General features: G+C 52.0%; 1 protein-coding gene across 3 annotated transcripts in view; it reads right to left on the reverse strand.

The window, feature by feature from the left end:
* Positions 1-1,113: 1,113 nt before the first annotated feature.
* The window catches only part of BICDL1 (BICD family like cargo adaptor 1), an 89,177-nt gene continuing 71,404 nt past the window's right edge, over positions 1,114-18,886 (reverse strand). For 2 of the 3 annotated variants that reach the window (XM_066370785.1, XM_066370783.1), the window contains 3 exons: positions 13,865-13,995; positions 5,862-5,982; positions 1,114-2,447 (listed from right to left, as the gene is read on the reverse strand). In XM_066370785.1, the coding sequence (XP_066226882.1) occupies positions 2,286-2,447; positions 5,862-5,982; positions 13,865-13,995 (414 nt within the window). In that variant the 3' untranslated portion in view covers positions 1,114-2,285. Of the gene's footprint in view, positions 2,448-4,928; positions 5,047-5,861; positions 5,983-13,864; positions 13,996-18,886 lie in introns of those variants that run through there. The other variant, XM_066370784.1, reaches the window with a different exon arrangement.

The following is an 18,886-nucleotide window of genomic DNA, read 5'->3' on the forward strand; positions in this document are numbered from 1 at the left end:
AGCCCAGGCTAGAAACGCTCATGGCTTCTGGCAACTGAGTATCCAGACCCAGGTAGTGGGGTGATTCTGGTGACGACAGTGTGCCTGTCCCGCTGAGTGTTAGTACGCATGAATGGGGGGTGGGGGTGGGGGCTTACAGGGCTAGACCGATGTCCTGGTGGACCAGATGCAAAATCCTGTTGAACAACAAAACTTTTAAATGGTTTGCTAGGATTATTTCTGTATTGAAAGTTTCTAATTATGCTTTTTTAAAAAAGTACTAAAATAAAGGTTCAAGCTGCCAAATTTTCTCCCAGGGTCTGTTTCCTCTCGTCCAGCTGTGCTCTGGGTGGACCTGGCTTCTTCCACCCATTGTGTCCAGCTCTTGTTTGTTCTGGTCTAGGACCTGACCAGGTGCCTCTCAAGGCCCAGGGATCCTTTGAGAAGCCGAGTTCGTTTTCTCTGAAAGGGTGGTCCTGGTTGGTCCAGGTTGAGCTTGTCCTCTGGGTTGATGCACTGGCTGAGAGCACACGTGGTCAGATGCCAGGGGAAGCGTCCTGTTTATTCTCCGCTCGCCCGGAAGGGTGCAGTGGAAGCTCTGCCTGCAGTGATTCCTTTTTTTTTTTTTTTTAATTTTATTTATTCATTTTTAGAGAGGAGAGAGAGACAGAGAAAAGGGGGGAGGAGCTGGAAGCATCAACTCCCATGTGCCTTGACCAGGCAAGCCCAGGGTTTTGAACCGGCAACCTCAGCATTTCCAGGTTGACGCTTTACCCACTGCGCCACCACAGGCGATTCCTTTCTTGTTTATAGTTGCTGCCAAGCTGTAGGGTCTGCCCGTGGCTGGGCACCTGTGGCACTTGCTGGCAGGGAGCCCAGGCCAGGGTGGGCATGGGGGCAGTGCCTTTGGCTACTGCTCTCAAAATCGCTGTCACAGGATGCCCCCTGCAGGGGAGGTGCCCCTTCCTGGCTGAGTCTGCTGGTTGGGCCCTAGTGTACAGAGTGACCTCCTAGGGGCGTGCGGTACTCATTTCTGCCCCTGTGCCTGCCAGTGGTGGTTCTGAAAGGTAAGTTCCGTTCCGACCAAACAATCCCTCCAGGCACCCAATGACTGAGGCAGGAAGCTCTGTAGAAATTCAATTTATTATTAGACTATTTTCAAAAGAAGCAGTGGTATGCTGTTTTTTCTAAAAATATGCCTTTATAGATTTATATATAATATGTATATTATAAAATCCATACATGTATTTACATGATTGCTACATACAAAAGTACAGCACTGTGGTATGTACATATCTGTAGGTACATTCTCTCCGCTCGCCCTGCTGTGCTTGCCGGCGGGGAGGAGGCTGGCCCGCCAGTGCCCGGGTCTAGGCAGAGGGCGTGGTGGCCACCGAGGCAGGAGCAGCAGCAGCAGGCCGCAGGACCCCTCCTCCTGCAGGCCTGCTGGGCAGTATGTGGAGGCATCCACCTGCGGTGCCAGTGCTGCCCTGGAGGTGGAGGTGGCGGACTACAGGCCCCCTGGGGCCATTCTGGCCTGGACTCCCTTGGCAGAACCAAGAACTTGTAGTACATGAGAGAGCGGGGGCTGTGGGGGACCCGTTCCAGCCCTGGCCCCAGGAAAGGGGAAGGGCTGAGGGCACAAGCCTACCGGGGACCCGTGAGAAGCCGGGCCAGCGAGGCCCTGCTGAAGGGAAGGCCTGCCCAGACGGAGACTTGGGGGGGGGGGCAACAACACGGGGGGCAGGCCCTCTTCCTTCTGGACGGCCTCAGCCAGGCAGCCAGGCAGGGTAGAGCCCACTGCGGCTATGTGAGGAGATGGCCCCACCGCCAGGCCCCACAGAGGCTCCTGGCGGAGGTGCATGCACAGGGTTGAGGGCCACCTCCCCATACTCCCTGGGCCAGGGAATGGGGGAGGGGTGGAGGCTCAGGCCCGTTGGGGGCTGCAGCAGCCCCCCGAGACATGCAGAAGGGCCTCTGTGTCTCCTGGTGCCCCATTCCACAACAGGAAGGGTGCAGTGCCTGGCGCTGGGCAGGGAGGCGGGGGCCCTGCTCAACAGCGGATCCTAGGGAAGCCCAGGCTGGGCGTGGCTGGGCAGTGGGGACAGGGCTCCTGCCTGTCCCTTGACAAGGGCAGCCTTCAGAGGCCAAGCAGGCCCTCCTGCACTGGCTGAGGGCGGGCAGTGCCACCACTGCGCCCGGCCCAGGGGAGGCCCTGGAATGCAAACATGGTGCCCCGGGCCCTCACCTGCAACCCGTGTAATCACCTCCAGGCCACCCATCCTCGTTGGCCTACTCCTCCCAACTTAAATTTTCCTGAAGAACGAGAAGAGCCGTTTGCCTTCAGCGCTGCTGGGCTCGGCCACACGGCCTGCGCCCTGGGCCCTGGCGAAGGCAGTGGCTGGCCGGCTCTGTTCCTTCAGGTGTGTGTCCATCAGCTGCCGGTCAATGACCCTGTGCATGTCGTCCTGCAGGGGGCAGAGAGGAGGGGCTGAGCAGGGCGGAGCCGGGCACTGGGGGTGGGCAGGGAGGGGACAAATGTCTGAGGACAGGAGATGAAAATGAGGGGTGAGATGAGTGAGCAGCCACAGCCCATCCTGCCCCAGCCAGGCCAGCAGCAAGTGTGAGTGCCCAGACACACGGGAGCCACAGGGCACCTCACATCCTCAGGCCAGCAGCAAGTGTGAGTGCCCAGACACACGGGAGCCACAGGGCCCCTCACATCCTCGGGCCAGCAGCAAGTGTGAGTGCCCAGACACACGGGAGCCACAGGGCACCTCACATCCTCAGGCCAGCAGCAAGTGTGAGTGCCCAGACACACGGGAGCCACAGGGCACCTCACATCCTCGGGCCAGCAGCAAGTGTGAGTGCCCAGACACACGGGAGCCACAGGGCCCCTCACATCCTCGGGCCAGCAGCAAGTGTGAGTGCCCAGACACACGGGAGCCACAGGGCACCTCACATCCTCGGGCCAGCAGCAAGTGTGAGTGCCCAGACACACGGGAGCCACAGGGCACCTCACACCCTCGGGCCAGCAGCAAGTGTGAGTGCCCAGACACACGGGAGCCACAGGGCCCCTCACATCCTCGGGCCAGCAGCAAGTGTGAGTGCCCAGACACACGGGAGCCACAGGGCCCCTCACATCCTCGGGCCAGCAGCAAGTGTGAGTGCCCAGACACACGGGAGCCACAGGGCCCCTCACATCCTCGGGCCAGCAGCAAGTGTGAGTGCCCAGACACGGGAGCCACAGGGCACCTCACATCCTCGGGCCAGCAGCAAGTGTGAGTGCCCAGACACACCACACCCCGGCTTGGGCTGGCCTCTCCTTGCCAGTGTCACCCCTCAGCGGAGCTCACAGATGGTTTGTCCCAATAGGCCCAGAGAGTGACTGCAGGTGGTACCTTCCTGCTGTCTTTCTACTCCGGCTGTCAGCCTCGCTTGTGACCGCCCTCTCTGTCCTGCCTCTTATGTCCCTTGAGGCTGGGTGGGTGCCTCTCACTCAGCTTGCCAGCTCTCCAGCCCAATGGCCTGGCCTCAGGGGGATTCTGCCCCCTTTACCTGTTCTAGTTATTACCAGCCTGAGCTGATGACACTCATGCACCACTGGCAGCCAGATATGACAAGGACGCAAACTCCCTGGGTACCACCCGTGCCTATCAGTAGCCACACGCACCAGCCCACTCCTTGCGAGGCTTCCCCTGCATCGGAGGCCTGGGCACTGCCACTTCAGGGCTTGGACGGCTTCAGCATAGGCCCACACTTTCCCCTGCCAATTTGTTCAAGTTGCCTAGAAAACGCCCCCTCACCACCGGACTCCACCTTCCAGAACAACAGCTCTGACTCCACAGAAGGCCTTCTGGACAGAGCAGCTCCATTCTATTCTAGTTGTTAGAATCCGGTTCAAGGCTCCATCTGACCAAGGTACTCTGCCACTAAGACAGTATGAAAAGTGGCTTAGAAACGTAAGCAGCCCTGTCTAGTCTAGTCCATATCAGTAGGAAACAAGCATCTACCTGATTCCTTCACCCTTGAACCCTGCAAGCTCTGGGATGTTCTGGTGGAAAGACAGCCTGGGGATAAACCCTGGAGCATGTCAGTGGCCTGTGACCTGGGACTCCGAGGCCAGCATTTGGGATGGCGGGCTCCGAAGTCAGGCAAGCACTCACTTGAGGCCAGGAAGGGGGGCCGACTGGCCCCTGTCCCTGAACAACTTGTCCTTCACCTCCCACTCTCACCAAGCCTCTCACCAGTGGGTGTCACTGGAATGTCTGCAGGTTTCAGCGCGAAACAGACTTGCTTGGCCATGTCACCAACGGGAGCAGGTGTGGACCTCTTGCTCTTTCCCTTGCTTATGTCCTGCTCTCCTGTCTTCCTCTCCTCCCATCCCCGTCTGTCTTCATACTCATCAGCCTCATGCACCCTCCTTCTCCTCACAGGGACAGGAGACATGCTCCCCCCTTGCAGCACCCCAGAACTGAGCCCTCAGCAGTGCCCTGCACTTAGGGCATGCCCAATAAAATCTTGTTAAACGCAACATTAGGGATGTGACAGCATTCTTCAGAAAGAAACTCAGTGCTGCCAGTGTTTATTCTGGCATGTTGCAAACTACATTTTCTTTCCTTTAAATTCTGTCAAGGTAACCCTGTGGCATGTGTTGTTTTAGGGCATCATGCACGAGCTGCTCATGATTCCATGCTTGTCCTTATTTCTGTGCGCAAAGCAACCCATTCATGAGGTGGAGCCAGGAAACCGGGCTCAGCCTGTTGGCACTGGGCCATGTGCTGCTGCGTTCACTGGACATGATGGTGATGGGCGGGAGGCTGGGCGCGATGGCACACTGCACAGAGATGACGCCAGACACCAGCACACACAGCACAGTGGGCCACGAGGGAGGCGGCAGGGGCGGGGCTTCAATGGCAGCAGGGGAGAGGGTGAGTGGGATGAGGGTTCAGTCTCACCTCAAAGGCAGGAGGGGTGTACAACTAAAGCTGTTGATACGGGAACTGAGAAAGGCCACTAGATCAGAAACCAAAGGAGCCAGATAGTAAAAAGCCCTGAGGAAGCGAACTGGAGCCAGGAGAGAAGAGAGAACAGGATGGTGAGCCCAGGAACAGCTGGCCAAGAAGCCGGGGACCAGCTCTGCCGGGGGTGGGGGTGGGGTGGTCAAAGCTCAGAAGGGCCCCTGGAGGAACAGTCACCATAACCTGCCCTCTACGGCAGGGCTGCTCTGGTAAAGCCACAGGTGGCTTTTCATCCTTCCGGTTAGGATTTCTTGGGGACTGACATGAATGGTTACACCCATATCCTGAAATTGTTCTACCCTAACCTCTAACAAAACCCAAGCACAGCCCTGGCCCAGGGAAGAGCGATAGAGGCCTGCAATGGGGTCGGCTGCCTGGCCTCTGAAAACAGCGTGTCCTAGAGAGGGACACGCTGACTCACACTCTGCAGGCCTGCGCTGGGACAGCACGCTTCGGAAAAAGGAAGCTGTCCTCAGAGAAGAGGAAGGCCAGCAGCTGCCCGCAGCCCGCTGAACTACACCTGCCTGCGAACTTGCATTCCGTCATAAGTGCTTCCACGTTAATGATCGTTTCTTCCTAGCGAATTTAAGCAAAGCCATGATGACTAGCTGAAGGAGGCCCCTGTTCCAAGCCTGGAGGTCACCACAGGCCCACACAGCACAACCTGGGGGTTACTGCTTCTGAAAGCCTTCTCAGGCACCCTTCCCCAGGGACTCGGCGAGCAGGAGCTCTGGGTTCTGGCAGCTGAAGACTGCAGTTACCGCTCACCCTCGCACACCGGACCTTCTAGTAACAAGCTCTCCTCCGTGCAGCCTGCCTGGGTTCGCACTCTACCTGGGGGCCCACCCCCCTTGCCCGTACCTGCCAGGCCTCAAGCTGCTGGGAGAGGTTCAGCTTTTGCTGAATGGCATCCAGCAGCTGGCTGTTCAGAGACATCATGTCCATCTTGCACTTGGCGAGTTCCAGCTCCACGGCGTTCTTCCTGAAAACAGGCCAGAAGAAAGAAACACGTACACCTTGTGCTAGAAGCATTTGGTTCTTTACCTGGGGCCCCTGGAGTCCACAGGAGGAGGCAACAGGCTCGGATCCTAAACTCAGGACAAAACAGTAACAATGGTGTTACTTCTAAAAGGCTGGAAATTTGCAGCATGCTTTCACAGACATTTTCTCAATTCTCCTAACCAACCTCTTGGTGAAGGGATTGTCTGTCACCTCCATCTCACAGATGAAGAGGTGGCTAAGAGGATGACACTTAAATCAGGACTAGAACCCAGAGATCAAATGCCTCACACAGCACAAGGGAGCTGCTAATCCTTTCTCCAAAAGACCAGTCCTTATGGAAGGTGGGGACCTTGTCCTCCTCGCTCTGTCCTTTTCAATAGCAATAACCCCTTAGGGCAGTGGTCCCCAACCTTTTTTGGGCCACGGACCGGTTTAATGTCAGAAAATATTTTCACGGACTGGCCTTTAGGGTGGGATGGATAAATGTATCACGTGACTGAGACAAGCGTCAAGAGTGAGTCTTAGACAGATGTAACAGAGGGAATCTAGTCATTTTTAAAAAATAAAACATTATTCAGACAAATATAAATAAAACAGAATAATGTAAGTTATTTATTCTTTCTCTGAGGACTGGTACCAAATGGCCACGGACTGGTACCGGTCCGCAGCCCAGGGGTTGGGGACCACTGCCTTAGGGGGTCTGAGAGATACACATGTAAGCAAAGATGGCCACAAAGTGGTGATCATGCCCTGGCCGGTTGGCTCAGCGGTAGAGCGTCGGCCTGGAGTGCGGGGGACCCGGGTTCGATTCCCAGCCAGGGCACATAGGAGAAGCGCCCATTTGCTTCTCCACCCCCACCCCCTCCTTCCTCTCTGTCTCTCTCTTCCCCTCTCGCAGCGAGGCTCCATTGGAGCAAGGATGGCCCGGGCGCTGGGGATGGCTCCTTGGCCTCTGCCCCAGGCGCTAGAGTGGCTCTGGTCGGGGCAGAGCGACACCCCGGAGGGGCAGAGCATCGCCCCCTGGTGGGCAGAGCTTCGCCCCTGGTGGGCGTGCCGGGTGGATCCCGGTCGGGCGCATGCGGGAGTCTGACTGTCTCTCCCCGTTTCCAGCTTCAGAAAAATACAAAAAAAAAAAAAAGAAAAAAGAAAAAAAAAAGTGGTGATCATCATAGCTTAGCTAACACAGTAGCTAACATGGGAGGTAAATTATATACAGTGTATTTGGGTAGGCCTGGGGGAGGGAAGCACTGAAAGACACGGTCTGATATCTCTTTGTAAAAGAAAAACTGCCCCTGTGTATTTGTTTGTTTTTTTGTTTTTGTTTTTTTTTTGCATTTTTCTGAAGCTGGAAACAGGGAGAGACAGACAGACTCCCGCATGCGCCAGACCGGGATCCACCCGGCACGGCCACCATGGGGCGACGCTCTGCCCACCAGGGGGCGATGCTCTGCCCATCCTGGGCGTCGCTATGTTGCGACCAAAGCCACTCTAGTGCCTGAGGCAGAGGCCACAGAGCCAACCCCAGCGCCCGGGCCATTTTTGCTCCAATGGAGCCTTGGCTGCGGGAGGGGAAGAGAGAGACAGAGAGGAGGGCGCGGCGGAGGGGTGGAGAAGCAAATGGGCGTTTCTCCTGTGTGCCCTGGCCGGAAATCGAACCCGGGTCCTCCACACGCTCCCCTGTGTATTTGAAGGTCGGGCAAAAACATCCCCTTGGTTCTCTCTGAATGATGCCCACCGATGGGTAACTGCTCCCATACACTTTTGCATTTTGTACTTTCACATTTTGAAATGTTATACATATTACTTTGCAAACCTTCCTCAACACTGCTAAATAAGTTTAATGAAAAAATTATATATTTTTGGTGAGGGGGGAATGGGAATAAGGAATAAAAACTGCAGAACAACTGGGAAGCCCGTCATCAACTGCTACCTTTTGCATAAGACACAACAAAAACTGGCAATAGTGTCCCTGTTGCACAGGGCCAGTGACCAATGTGCACCCCCAAGGACAGCTAGAAGACCCGCCTGCAGAGGCAGCCCAGCTCTGGTCTCAGGGACGCAGGCTGCACCAAGCTAACCGCGGCCGGAAGGCGGGGTCGTTGAAGTAAACTGTTCAGGCCACCACCGTGACCAGTACTTCCTCACTGGCCTCCAGTCCACTGAGCAGTTAGTCGCCTCCCCTGACACCCCACTGCATCAGAATGGCAGTCCGCCCACCCACCGTCCCTTCCTAGAAAAGCCACTCAGGACAGCTTGCAAGCCCGGATTGCTACCCGCATTGCAGATGCAGGGACCAGAGCTGACCCTGTCCAACGAACGCCGACGTCTCAGACGCAGCAAGCAGCTACGTCACGCCCACTGCCATTGGCCAGTGACAAACAGCGGAAATCCTCGTGTGGTGGAGCCGGTTGCCACGGACGCCCATTGCCAAAGCGATCCCAGGCGCCCCGCCCCACTGCAGCCTCACGAGCTCCCTGGTATCTCCCGGCAGGTGGCGCCATGAGCAACCTGGAGATCCCAGAATATGCTGACTAATGCTGCCAAGGAGGAGGGGCGAAGGTCCAGGAGCAGCTGCTGTCCGCCTAGCTTGGAGGATGGGGGCGGGGTTGTCCTTCTAGAAAGCCCCTGAAGCGGAGCCTGCCATGCCCACCTCCAAATCCCGGCCTTGGAAACGTTGGCTCACTAGGGAATCTTGGTACTTGTCATTCATGAGAAACCCCAGACCAGGAAAGCAAAGCTGCAGAAACCACTAATCAATATAGTAACCTGAGTTTTTAAAAGGAATATTCAGGGGGCTAGAAGAATTCCTTATTTAAATGAAGAAACTAAGAACTGACTTTTTATTTTTATAAGGCAGATAGATGGCTGGCCCCAGATTTTTGTTTTAGTGAAGGCCTTTCACCTGTGTGGAGATAAAATTGTTACTGAACTTTTCTGAAACATCTGTTGTACAGGATAAGGACCACCGAATTCTAGCAGCCCAGGGAAGACATGGAAATTATGTTTTCCTGGGGGTTCTCACCCCTGACTACACATTAGAATCACAGGGTGGGTTGGAGGGGATGCTTTTTTTTTTTTTAATTCTTTTTCATCTATATCTTTTTTAAATTATTTGTTTAGATTTTTATTTAGTCATTTTGTTTAGAGAGAGAAAGAGAGACAGATAGAGAAGGGAGGGAGGGGCAGAAAGCATCAACTCCCATATGGCCTTGACTAGGGAAGCAGAGGGTTTCAAACAAGCGACCTCAGCGTTCCAGGTCGATGCCTTTACCCACTGTGCCACCGCAGGTCAGACCGAGGGGGGGAGGGGGTGGGTGGGGGATGCTTTTAAGAAGCAGCCCTCACCCCAGAGATTCAGACTGAATTTTCTGTTCCAGATGATTCTAAAGTGCAGCCAGGATGGAGAATCAGAGATGATGTATATTAAAGCATCTTGTAAAACTTTTGTTTTTCTTTAATATTCCTTTTATTACTGTTCTTAATATATATTTTAAAGTCAATTTATTGGGGTGACATTGGTTTAATACAATTATTCAATTTTAAGGGGTACAATTCTATAATACATCATCTGTCATCTTGTAAAACTCTTCAAGTACTAGGTATACCTGTTGGTGTGGCTCCCCCACAAGTTTAGAATGATTCCTTAGCTCTGCTGTCTCAATTCTTGTATACCAAGAATGTCACTTCTAAGTGACAGAAAAAGAACTATATCTTCCTGGAATGACTGAACAACCCCCTACGGTCCCACCCTGTTCTGCAGGACCCGGGAAGGACAGGGCCCTCACTGCAGAGTTCTTCCTAATCAGGGAGAATTTGCAAAGCTGCCCAGACGCCAGGTTACCTGGGCCTCCTTTGATGGCAGGCAAGGAAGGGCAGGTATTGCAAGGTTTCATGGAGTTTGGTGGCCTCCTCTGACACCCAGGTGTCTAGGCTAGGTCCCACTTATTTTAAGGGAGGGGGATTTGTCAACTTGCTTCTTACTTTCTCTGGTTGTATCTCCCACCTGCATACTGATGACAGAGTATGGTCCGAGCCTGACGTTCTGTGCTTCTACTTGGCTAGCTGAGAAAGGTGGCCAACCAGTCTCTACTGCCTTCATCGTGCTTTTTATTCCCAACGAGCTTCCACAATTAGCACCTTAATTTTACCATTTTATTCCCCCACTGCATGACACAATTTCACCCTTTGTTATTCACAAAAGTCTGTTCCCACTCCAAATTATCACAATGCCATTCAAACATTCACTAATGAAATCTATCAGGCAAAGGCACTGTGGAAAGAGGAAAACAGAATATACAAGATGGCATCATTGAATCAATCTGCTAAAACTATTAACATTGTAAAGGTCCAGGCAGAGGAAAGACTCTATTCTTGTTTTATTAGCTTGGGAATAGGAACTTTTCCAACTTTCCAGCACCCCTGTCAGTGCCTGGATAGACAGGTTGGGGCAAAAGTAGGTTTACAGTTGTGAGCATTCAAAACACAAAATTAACTCTTGTATTATTTATTGATTATTGTGTTGTTTTCCATACAAATAACTATAAACCTATTTTTGCCCCACCCTGTAAATGTGGGCATGCACCAGACCTTCAGGTAACCCCGATTATCTCCCTGAAAAACTCATGTATCTAAACCACCTGACGTCCATTACCCAGACCTCCTGGTCTCTAGACCAGTGTGTTTCAAGTGCTGGTCCGTGCACCTGTCCGCCACAAATTTTGTGCCATTCCAGAAGGAGTTAACCACCTTGATGCTGTATGAATATTACAGACCTAGTGATTTTAGTTGAATTTGCTTTTGCTCAAGGTGATTTCTGCCAAAATAATTCCATTCTCACTGGTCCCCAAATGTAAAAAGTTTGGAAACCACTGCTAGACATCCTAGCATCCAACATCCAGACAGCTGACAGCTGACTGAAAATCGTCCTAGACCAATCATAGGGCTGGATGGAATGCAGGGCTTTAAGAACTCCACTTTCCTTCTTCTTTAGGACGCTTCTAGGTTTTTGCCTAGCTGTGTTCCCAGTTTGCACACTCTCAAACCCTTGAATAAGTATCCTTTATTTTTAGCCAAAGCCTCCAGACTGTTTTTGAGTTAATTTGCCAACACATAGGTTTGTGAGTCTTCCTGAGGATAAAATTTCTAAGTGAACCGGAACTGACAACCTGAAATGGGGTTCTGACCAGACAGAAAAAGGGACCCAAAGGGAAAACTAAGAAATGGAAATGATGAAATTGATGAGAGAGAACAGAAGGGCGGTGACAAATGTGGCAGTGAGAAGGGGAAAGGGTGAGGGGAATTTTAAAATCAGACATTAAAATGTGTCCTGCCTGACCTGTGGTGGCGCAGTGGATAAAGTTGTTGACCTGAAAAGCTGAGATCGCCAGTTCAAAACCCTGGGCTTGCCCAGTCAAGGCACATACGGGAGATGATGCTTCCTGCTCCTCCCCATTTGTGTTTCCCTTCTCTTTCTCTCCTCTCAAATGAATAAATAAAATCTTTAAAAAAAATGTATCCTATTTTTTTAAAAAGGCACACAGTATCTAATTACAAATTGTTTCAAATTAGCTCTGCTTAGTTTAGTTTCCAGACAAGCAGCCACCTGGGTAAGGGGGAAGGACGTGGGGACAGGAGTCAGAGACCTGAGGTGAAGGCCTGTGATACCACTGGCTGTGATCCTTGTGGAAAATCAGTGTCCTCATCTGTAAAGTGTTTACCCCTTGCTGTGGCTAGGAGGACTAAAGGCTGAAAGCGTTTGTCAACAGTGAGGGGGTGCCCACGTGCTGCCGTCAGTCTGTTTCAAAGTGCCCCCAAAGCAGGTATGTCTTAGTACTTTTATTGCCTTACACTCCATGAAAGTTACACTGAGTGCGTGATAAAGCAATCATTTACAGGAGGATGAGGAATAATTTATAGGGGGATGGTTTTTGCTTATGTACCTTCCAATTTTATTATTATTTTTTTATTTTTCTGAAGTTGGAAACGGGAGGCAGTCAGACAGACTCCTACATGCGCCCGACAGGGATCCACCCGGCACGTCCACCAGGGGGCAATGCTCTGCCCATCTGGGGTGTTGCTCTGTTGCAACCAGAGCCATTCCAGTGCCTGAGGCAGAGGCCACAGAGCCATCCTCAGCACCTGGGCCAACTTTGCTCCAATGGAGCCCTGGCTGCAGGAGGGGAAGAGAGAGATAGAGAGGAAGGAGAGGGGGAGGTGTGGAGAAGCAGATGGGCGCTTCTCCTGTGTGCCCTGGCCAGGAATCGAACCCAGGACTCCCGCACGCCAGGCCGACGCTCTACCACTGAGCCAACTGGCCAGGGCCCTTTCCAAATTTTGTTAATGTAAGAGAATGCATTTATGCATTTCTTCTAGAAAACCTAACATGTTAAAAAATTACCTAGTTTACTAGAAATACAGGGGACAGAGAAAAATATTAAATGACACTTTGGGGATACAACTCCACTCCAAATGTAGAAAAACTCTGAAACAAACAAATCTAGTTCCTTAACTAAATAAATGCAACATATAAAAAAAAAGATGGAGCCTGACCAGGCAGTGGCGCAGTGGATAGAGCGTTGGACTGGGATGTGGAAGGACCCAGGTTCAAGATCCCAAGGTTGCCAGCTTGAGCGCATCTGGCTTGAGCAAAAAGCTCACCAGCTTGGACCCAGGGTCGCTGGCTCCAGCAAGGGGTTACTCGGTCTGCTGAAGGCCCGCGGTCAAGGCACGTATGAGAAAGCAATCAATGAACAACTAGGAAGTCGCAACGTGCAACGAAAAACTAATGATTGATGCTTCTCATCTCTCCGTTCTTGTCTGTCTGTCCCTGTCTTTCCCTCTCTCTGACTCTCTCTCTGTCTCTGTAAAAAAAAAAAAGATGGAGGGGGAGGTGTTATGGCCTTCTGGGGCATATCAAGTAAAAGGAATATGAAGACTTTGGCAGCTAAGTCTAATCAATAATAAAAAGACATTTATGGGACAACTGGGGAAACGTGAACCCTGGATACTAGATGACAGAAATCATTACAGGTTTAACTCAAGTGTGATAACTGTATTCCCGTTGTGTGTTTTATAAAAAGCATTATTTTTGGTAGAGATCCATATTGAAGTGTTTATAGATGAGCCAATAGGATGTACTGTGATTTTCTTTACTTTTTTTTGTTCCACTTAGTTCCATTTAGTTGTACATTCATTGCATTGGTTGCTTCTCGTATGTGCCTTGACTGGGGATGGAACCAGCGACCTTGGCGTGCTGGGACAATGCAATGCTCTATCCATTAAGCCACTGGCCAGGGCCTATTGTGATTTTCTTTACCACCATCCAGTGGGGAGGTGGAGACAGTGGGAGACGGTGGTGATGTAAAGCACTGACCATACACTGATTAGTGTTGAAGCTGAGAGATGGGTAAGTAGGGACCCAGCTTATGTTTCTACTTTTGTGTAGGCTTAAAAATGACCATAAGAAAAGTAAAAAAAATAACAACAAAAAAACCCCCTAAAAGTAAAAAGTCAAAGTAGATACATATAATGAAATCAGATGGCTCTCCAAGATGTAAGTGGGAGGAAAAAATAACAAGACTTAGAGCATCATCCACTGATGTGATGTTTTTAAAAAGTCCACAATAACTCTATTGCACATACAGCTGTAAGTGCATTGGAGGAAGGTCTGCAAGAAATGCACACCTGACTTTCAGTTGTAGTGTCTGTCCAGAGAGGAGAAGCGGGCTGGGGGTGAGGGCGGGTACCCGGAAAGCTCTCAAGTCCCACTTTTATACTCTCCTGTGTGATTTAACGTTTAAAACTGAGCATATACTCATGTTGGCTGTTATGAAAGTGAAACAAAACAAGCCGTGCTCACTCACTTGGCAATGGCCTCATCTCGGTCCCTGATGGCCTTCTGAAGCTGCTCCTTTGGTTCCTTGTCCTCAGACGTCACTCTGAGTCGGTCTCTCTCCTCCTTCAGTGCAGTCATCTCCACACTCAGCAGTGTCACCTAAAGGGAGACCAGGGGGAAGAACGTGATGTCCTGCTGCTGCCGGCCTGGAGCGTCTCCCTCCAAGACGGAGAAAGGCGTGCAAGGCCCCAGGCAGGCACAGGGCCTGTGCAGTGCAGGCCGCTAGCTGCCCGCTGCCTTCTGCTCTGAGGGGGCCCATCTCTCCCAGAGAAAGGATGCCACATGCTAGGCTGGAGCTTGGTGGCCCTGGGCTGCAGCCATGGGGCCAGATTCCCTGTGAACACAGCACACCATACCGCCCCCTTCATTTCAAGGCAACCCCAGGGAGCTAATGAGTGAACGCTACGCACATGTCAGGGCTCTGTCATACATTTGGAGGGGAGGAGTAGAAACTCAAGTTTTGTTTCTAGCCATCATCTCCTCAGAGAGGAGCACTGTTACAGGGCCCTGGCTGGTTAAAGCCTAGGACCTGGTTCCCATTTCTCTGACAGCTCTTGACCCAGCCTGGCTCCTCCACCTTCACTCTGCCCCCCAGGTCAAAGCCACATGCAGCTTACACACCTAAATGGTGTTTTCACTGTTCACTTCATACCTGTCACCTTGTCTGTGCTCTGGACCTCAGAGAGTGGCACTACTGCCCGCCCTCTGGTGGCTAGGCTCCCTTGGTGACCACGGCTTGCCCCACTCACTGTATGGTCACCCCTTGGACACTCTGAGCTCTGTCATGGCAGGAGGCATGTCCTGTCTAGCTGCGCATCTCAGAGCCTTTGCTTGTGTCGTGAGCAGACAGCTGTGATATTTTTGGTTAGACATCACCCCAAATCCCTTCCTATTCTGGGGGCATTCCTGGCTACTGCGTCTCGGTGGAAGACAGAGCATAGACATATCAGTTCTGAGGCACCTGGGCATGAACCCTAGACTTGCTGGTCACCTCCTCTCCCTGCCCCGACAGGGAACTGCAGCTCGTGAAGGTACAGCAAAGCCACAGGCCACTGGGAAATTATTACATGGATAATAGATAGCTGCCTCCCTTCCCACGGCTCCTTCCTGGTGTGGAGCTCAGTTCTTGAACCTTCTTGTTGATTCTGTGAGCTATCAGATTGAATCCCAATCCATTCTCTTTCTGCTTAAGTGAAGCTGAGTCTCTTGTTGCCTGCAACCAGAAACCCTGACTGGTGGAGTCTCCAGTAAATACCTGTTGAATGACTGGAAGGGTGGGGGCCCCTTGCTCTCTCAGTGGATAGGATGGGACTGGAGTCAGGATGCCTGGCCCTGCCCTCTTGTTAAATATTACAGATACTTTTGACAGTTTTCCAAGGGAGGATCCATCCACGCTGGTCTGTCTCTCTTAATGGGGGAGAGCCTCACCCTCCGGCTTACTTCTCTGCACTCCAGGCCCAGGCCCTGGGAACAGGGCTTAAGGTCAAGTTTCCCTGTCAACACTTTGGACTCCCCAGGATATGGCAGCAGAGTTGCCAGCTCCTGAGGAAGCAGCCACTCGGGAGGAACTTGGAGGACCCCCGAAAATGAAGAGGGATTGAGGATGATCTGTTGTCTCTATGGGCAATGGATTCTGTCCTCTTAGGTGCCTGGTAGGGAACATCAGAACGTCAGGACCTGGTGCCGGGTGCTCTGAGCTACCGGGGCGGGGACAGCTCAGCCGAGCAGGGTGAGCAGCCTCAGGGAAGAACAGGGGGACACCTACAGAGGCCGCTGACAGGCCTGTGCGGCTAACCCTGTGGCAGACAAGGTGGCGGTGGGAAACCTAGCCTCACTGTCTTTGTTAGAAGGTTCTGCAGCTTGGCAGCCAGAACTCAAGACCCAGGAAGCACCTGGCAGAGACAGCCAGTCCTCTGAAGACCAAATGAGCCCTGACACGGCCTCAGGCCAGCTGTAGGCCAGCCAGGTGTTCTGCCAGCTGAGTAAGCGAGGGGTAAAAGCACACACTAGGCAGGAAATACCAGCATTTAATGTGCTCTGGATAACACTCAACAAGAACTTTTTGCTTTAACCTGGAAAACCTAGTCAAGCCCAAGACCACTAGCTATCTGCCTAAGAAGTGACTCTCTTGGGGTTGTACAAACTTTTCATATAAGGCAGGAAGAAATGAGTAACCACCAGGACCCAGCTCATGCCTGTCTGACACATCGTTTTAAACTCCACTCTCTTCTTCTCCATCTTGTAGCCCCCACCTCCTTGCTGATGGCTGTCATCAAGATTGATCTGGCGTGCTCATACAATGAGAGGTTACAGCCACCCCTAAATCGACTTTTCCCAAATAACGTGGGTGTATCCTCGTGATTGAACAGCATCAGGGAAAACACCTGGAGTTATACATCTAGGGCTTTCTCTGCCCTTGTGTTGGACGATTTTTTCAGTGCCTACTCTAGACAAGGCATGGTGCGAGACGCTGTAGAGCAGGGTAGTCAACCTGGTCCCTACCGCCCACTAGTGGGCGTTCCAGCTTTCATGGGGGGTGGTAGCGGAGCAACCAAAGTATAAATAAAAAGGTAGATTTAACTATAGTAAGTTGTTTTATAAAGATTTATTCTGCCAAACTTAGCGAAAATCTGACATAAAGTACTTGGTAAGTAATTATTATTATATGCTTTAACTTGCTGTAATTCTGTTTTATAAATTTTATAAAGTAAAGTTACTTCCCTACTTTATAAATCACCATTACTGTGGAACCAGTGGGCGGTTAGAAAATTTTACTACTAACAGAGATACAAAAGTGGGCGGTAGGTGGGCCCTGGCCGGTTGGCTCAGCGGTAGAGCGTCGGCCTGGCGTGCGGGGGACCCGGGCTCGATTCCCGGCCAGGGCACATAGGAGAAGCGCCCATTTGCTTCTCCACCCCTCCCCCTCTCCTTCCTCTCTGTCTCTCTCTTCCCCTCCCGCAGCCAAGGCTCCATCGGAGCAAAGATGGCCCGGGCGCTGGGGATGGCTCCTTGGCCTCTGCCCCAGGCACTAGAGTGGCTCTGGTCACGGCAGAGCGACGCCCTGGAGGGGCAGAGCATCGCCCCCTGGTGGGCAGAGCGTTGCCCCTGGTGGGCGTGCCGGGTGGATCCCGGTGGGGCGCATGCGGGAGTCTGTCTGACTGTCTCTCCCTGTTTCCAGCTTCAGAAAAATACAAAAAAAAAAAAAAAAAAAAGTGGGCAGTAGGTGTAAAAAGGTTGACTACCCCTGCTGTAGAGGGTGGAGATCCACCCAACCCCGAGCTGGTCTGCGTGGGGGTCTAAGGCTGGACTTGGAAAATGAGACGTGAGTGAGGGCAGCCACCACAAAGCAGGGCCTGGGTGGATCCGGGAGGAAGGGATGGAGCGGGTGTCAAGGAGGAAGTGAAACCAGCCCGGGAATGTGAAGGCTGAGGAAGGCTGAGAGAGCCATAGGGAGCAGGGAGAGTCCTCTGGGGCAGGAGATGGGGGTGGTGGGAGCTGGGGACAAGGCCCCGATGTGGGAAAGCACAGGGGCTGTGTGTCCTTTAAAAGCCTACATTCAATTCTGCTAAAGCAGAGGAGGGGACCTGGGCACAACAAGAAAGAAGGCTGGACAGCTGGAATGCAGCCAGACCATGGGGGCCGCGAGGGCTGGGGGCTTCCCACTGCTTGATCATGTTTTCGTGAATTTCATTCTACCAGTTTCAAAGATCTGTCCCTACGTCTGAGCCATGCCCTGGCCAAACATCCGCCCAAGGGCCCTAGATTTCAGGCATGAGAATGTCTCTGGGTGCCCCAACCTCCCCCAACCCCCATGAGTGGCCAGGAACACACCACTTTCAACAGCATCTCTCTGTCCTTGTTATCTGGTCACTCACAGTGAGTGCAGGCATGGCTGTGGGTGGGACTCCCAGCATCTTCAAAGAGAACACTACTAGGAAGTCTCATGGGCATGACCCCAAAAATGGAATTTATTTTTATATGGTCCTTTAAGTTTAAGAAATACTGACTGAAGCGAAAGCCACACTTCATGTCCACCTCTCATCAGTCTGGTGCAGCAGGGAGGGCAGCTAGCTTTGGAGAAGGAAAGGGGGCCGGCCAGCTGCGGGCTTATTTGGTGTCCCCCACAAGTGAGACAGATTTATTATTATTTTTTTCCTAGGATACATTTTATTTATTTATTATTATTATTATTTTTTTGGTGGGCCATCATCTTTAAACCTAGCTTGCACCCGGCGGGCAAATAAAAACACACACTGGGCTCCAAAACCCACTCATTCAATGCTCACAAAGCTACTGACTTATCCGAGTTTCCTAGAATCCAAGGTTTCTAGCCTTATTCACCTCTGTTCCCCATCTCCTTCTCCCTGCACAAACTGGCTTCTCACTCAGCACTCTACCATCTTGGCTGCTTCTCCTGGCCTCCTCCACGTGGCCTTTCTTTTTTTTTAAATTAATTTTAATGGGGTAACATTGATAAATCAGGGTACATATGTTCAGAGAAAACATCTCTAGGTTATTTTGACATTTGCTTATGCTGCATTCCCATCACCCAAAGTCCAATTGTCTTCCGTCACCTTCTAACTGGTTTTCTTTGTGCCCCTCCCCGCCTAGGATACATTTTAGAATCTCCTTTCTGGGTGGGGCTGGCTCCTAAGCCCTCGAAAACTTTTCTGATCAGAGGATAGCTGTCCCGTCTCCTGCGCTCTTGAGAGAGATGAAGTCAAGGTCAAACAGGAAAAGAACTGCGAGAGCAGCAGTGAGGGTTTATAATAAATAACAGGCTGGCGGAAGGGACAGCCTTGACACAGAGAGGAGAGGCCTGCAACGATCAACCCATGGTTTGCCAACGTCCTTGCTCAAAACCTGCTGGAGAGGCCTAGCGTGCGGAGGACCCGGGTTCGATTCCTGGCCAGGGCACACAGGAGAGGCGCCCATTTGCTTCTCCACCCCTCCGCCGCACTTTCCTCTCTGTCTCTCTCTTCCCCTCCCG

Source organism: Saccopteryx leptura, chromosome 2 (assembly GCF_036850995.1).
Source record: "Saccopteryx leptura isolate mSacLep1 chromosome 2, mSacLep1_pri_phased_curated, whole genome shotgun sequence".
NCBI classification, from domain to species: Eukaryota; Metazoa; Chordata; class Mammalia; order Chiroptera; family Emballonuridae; genus Saccopteryx; species Saccopteryx leptura.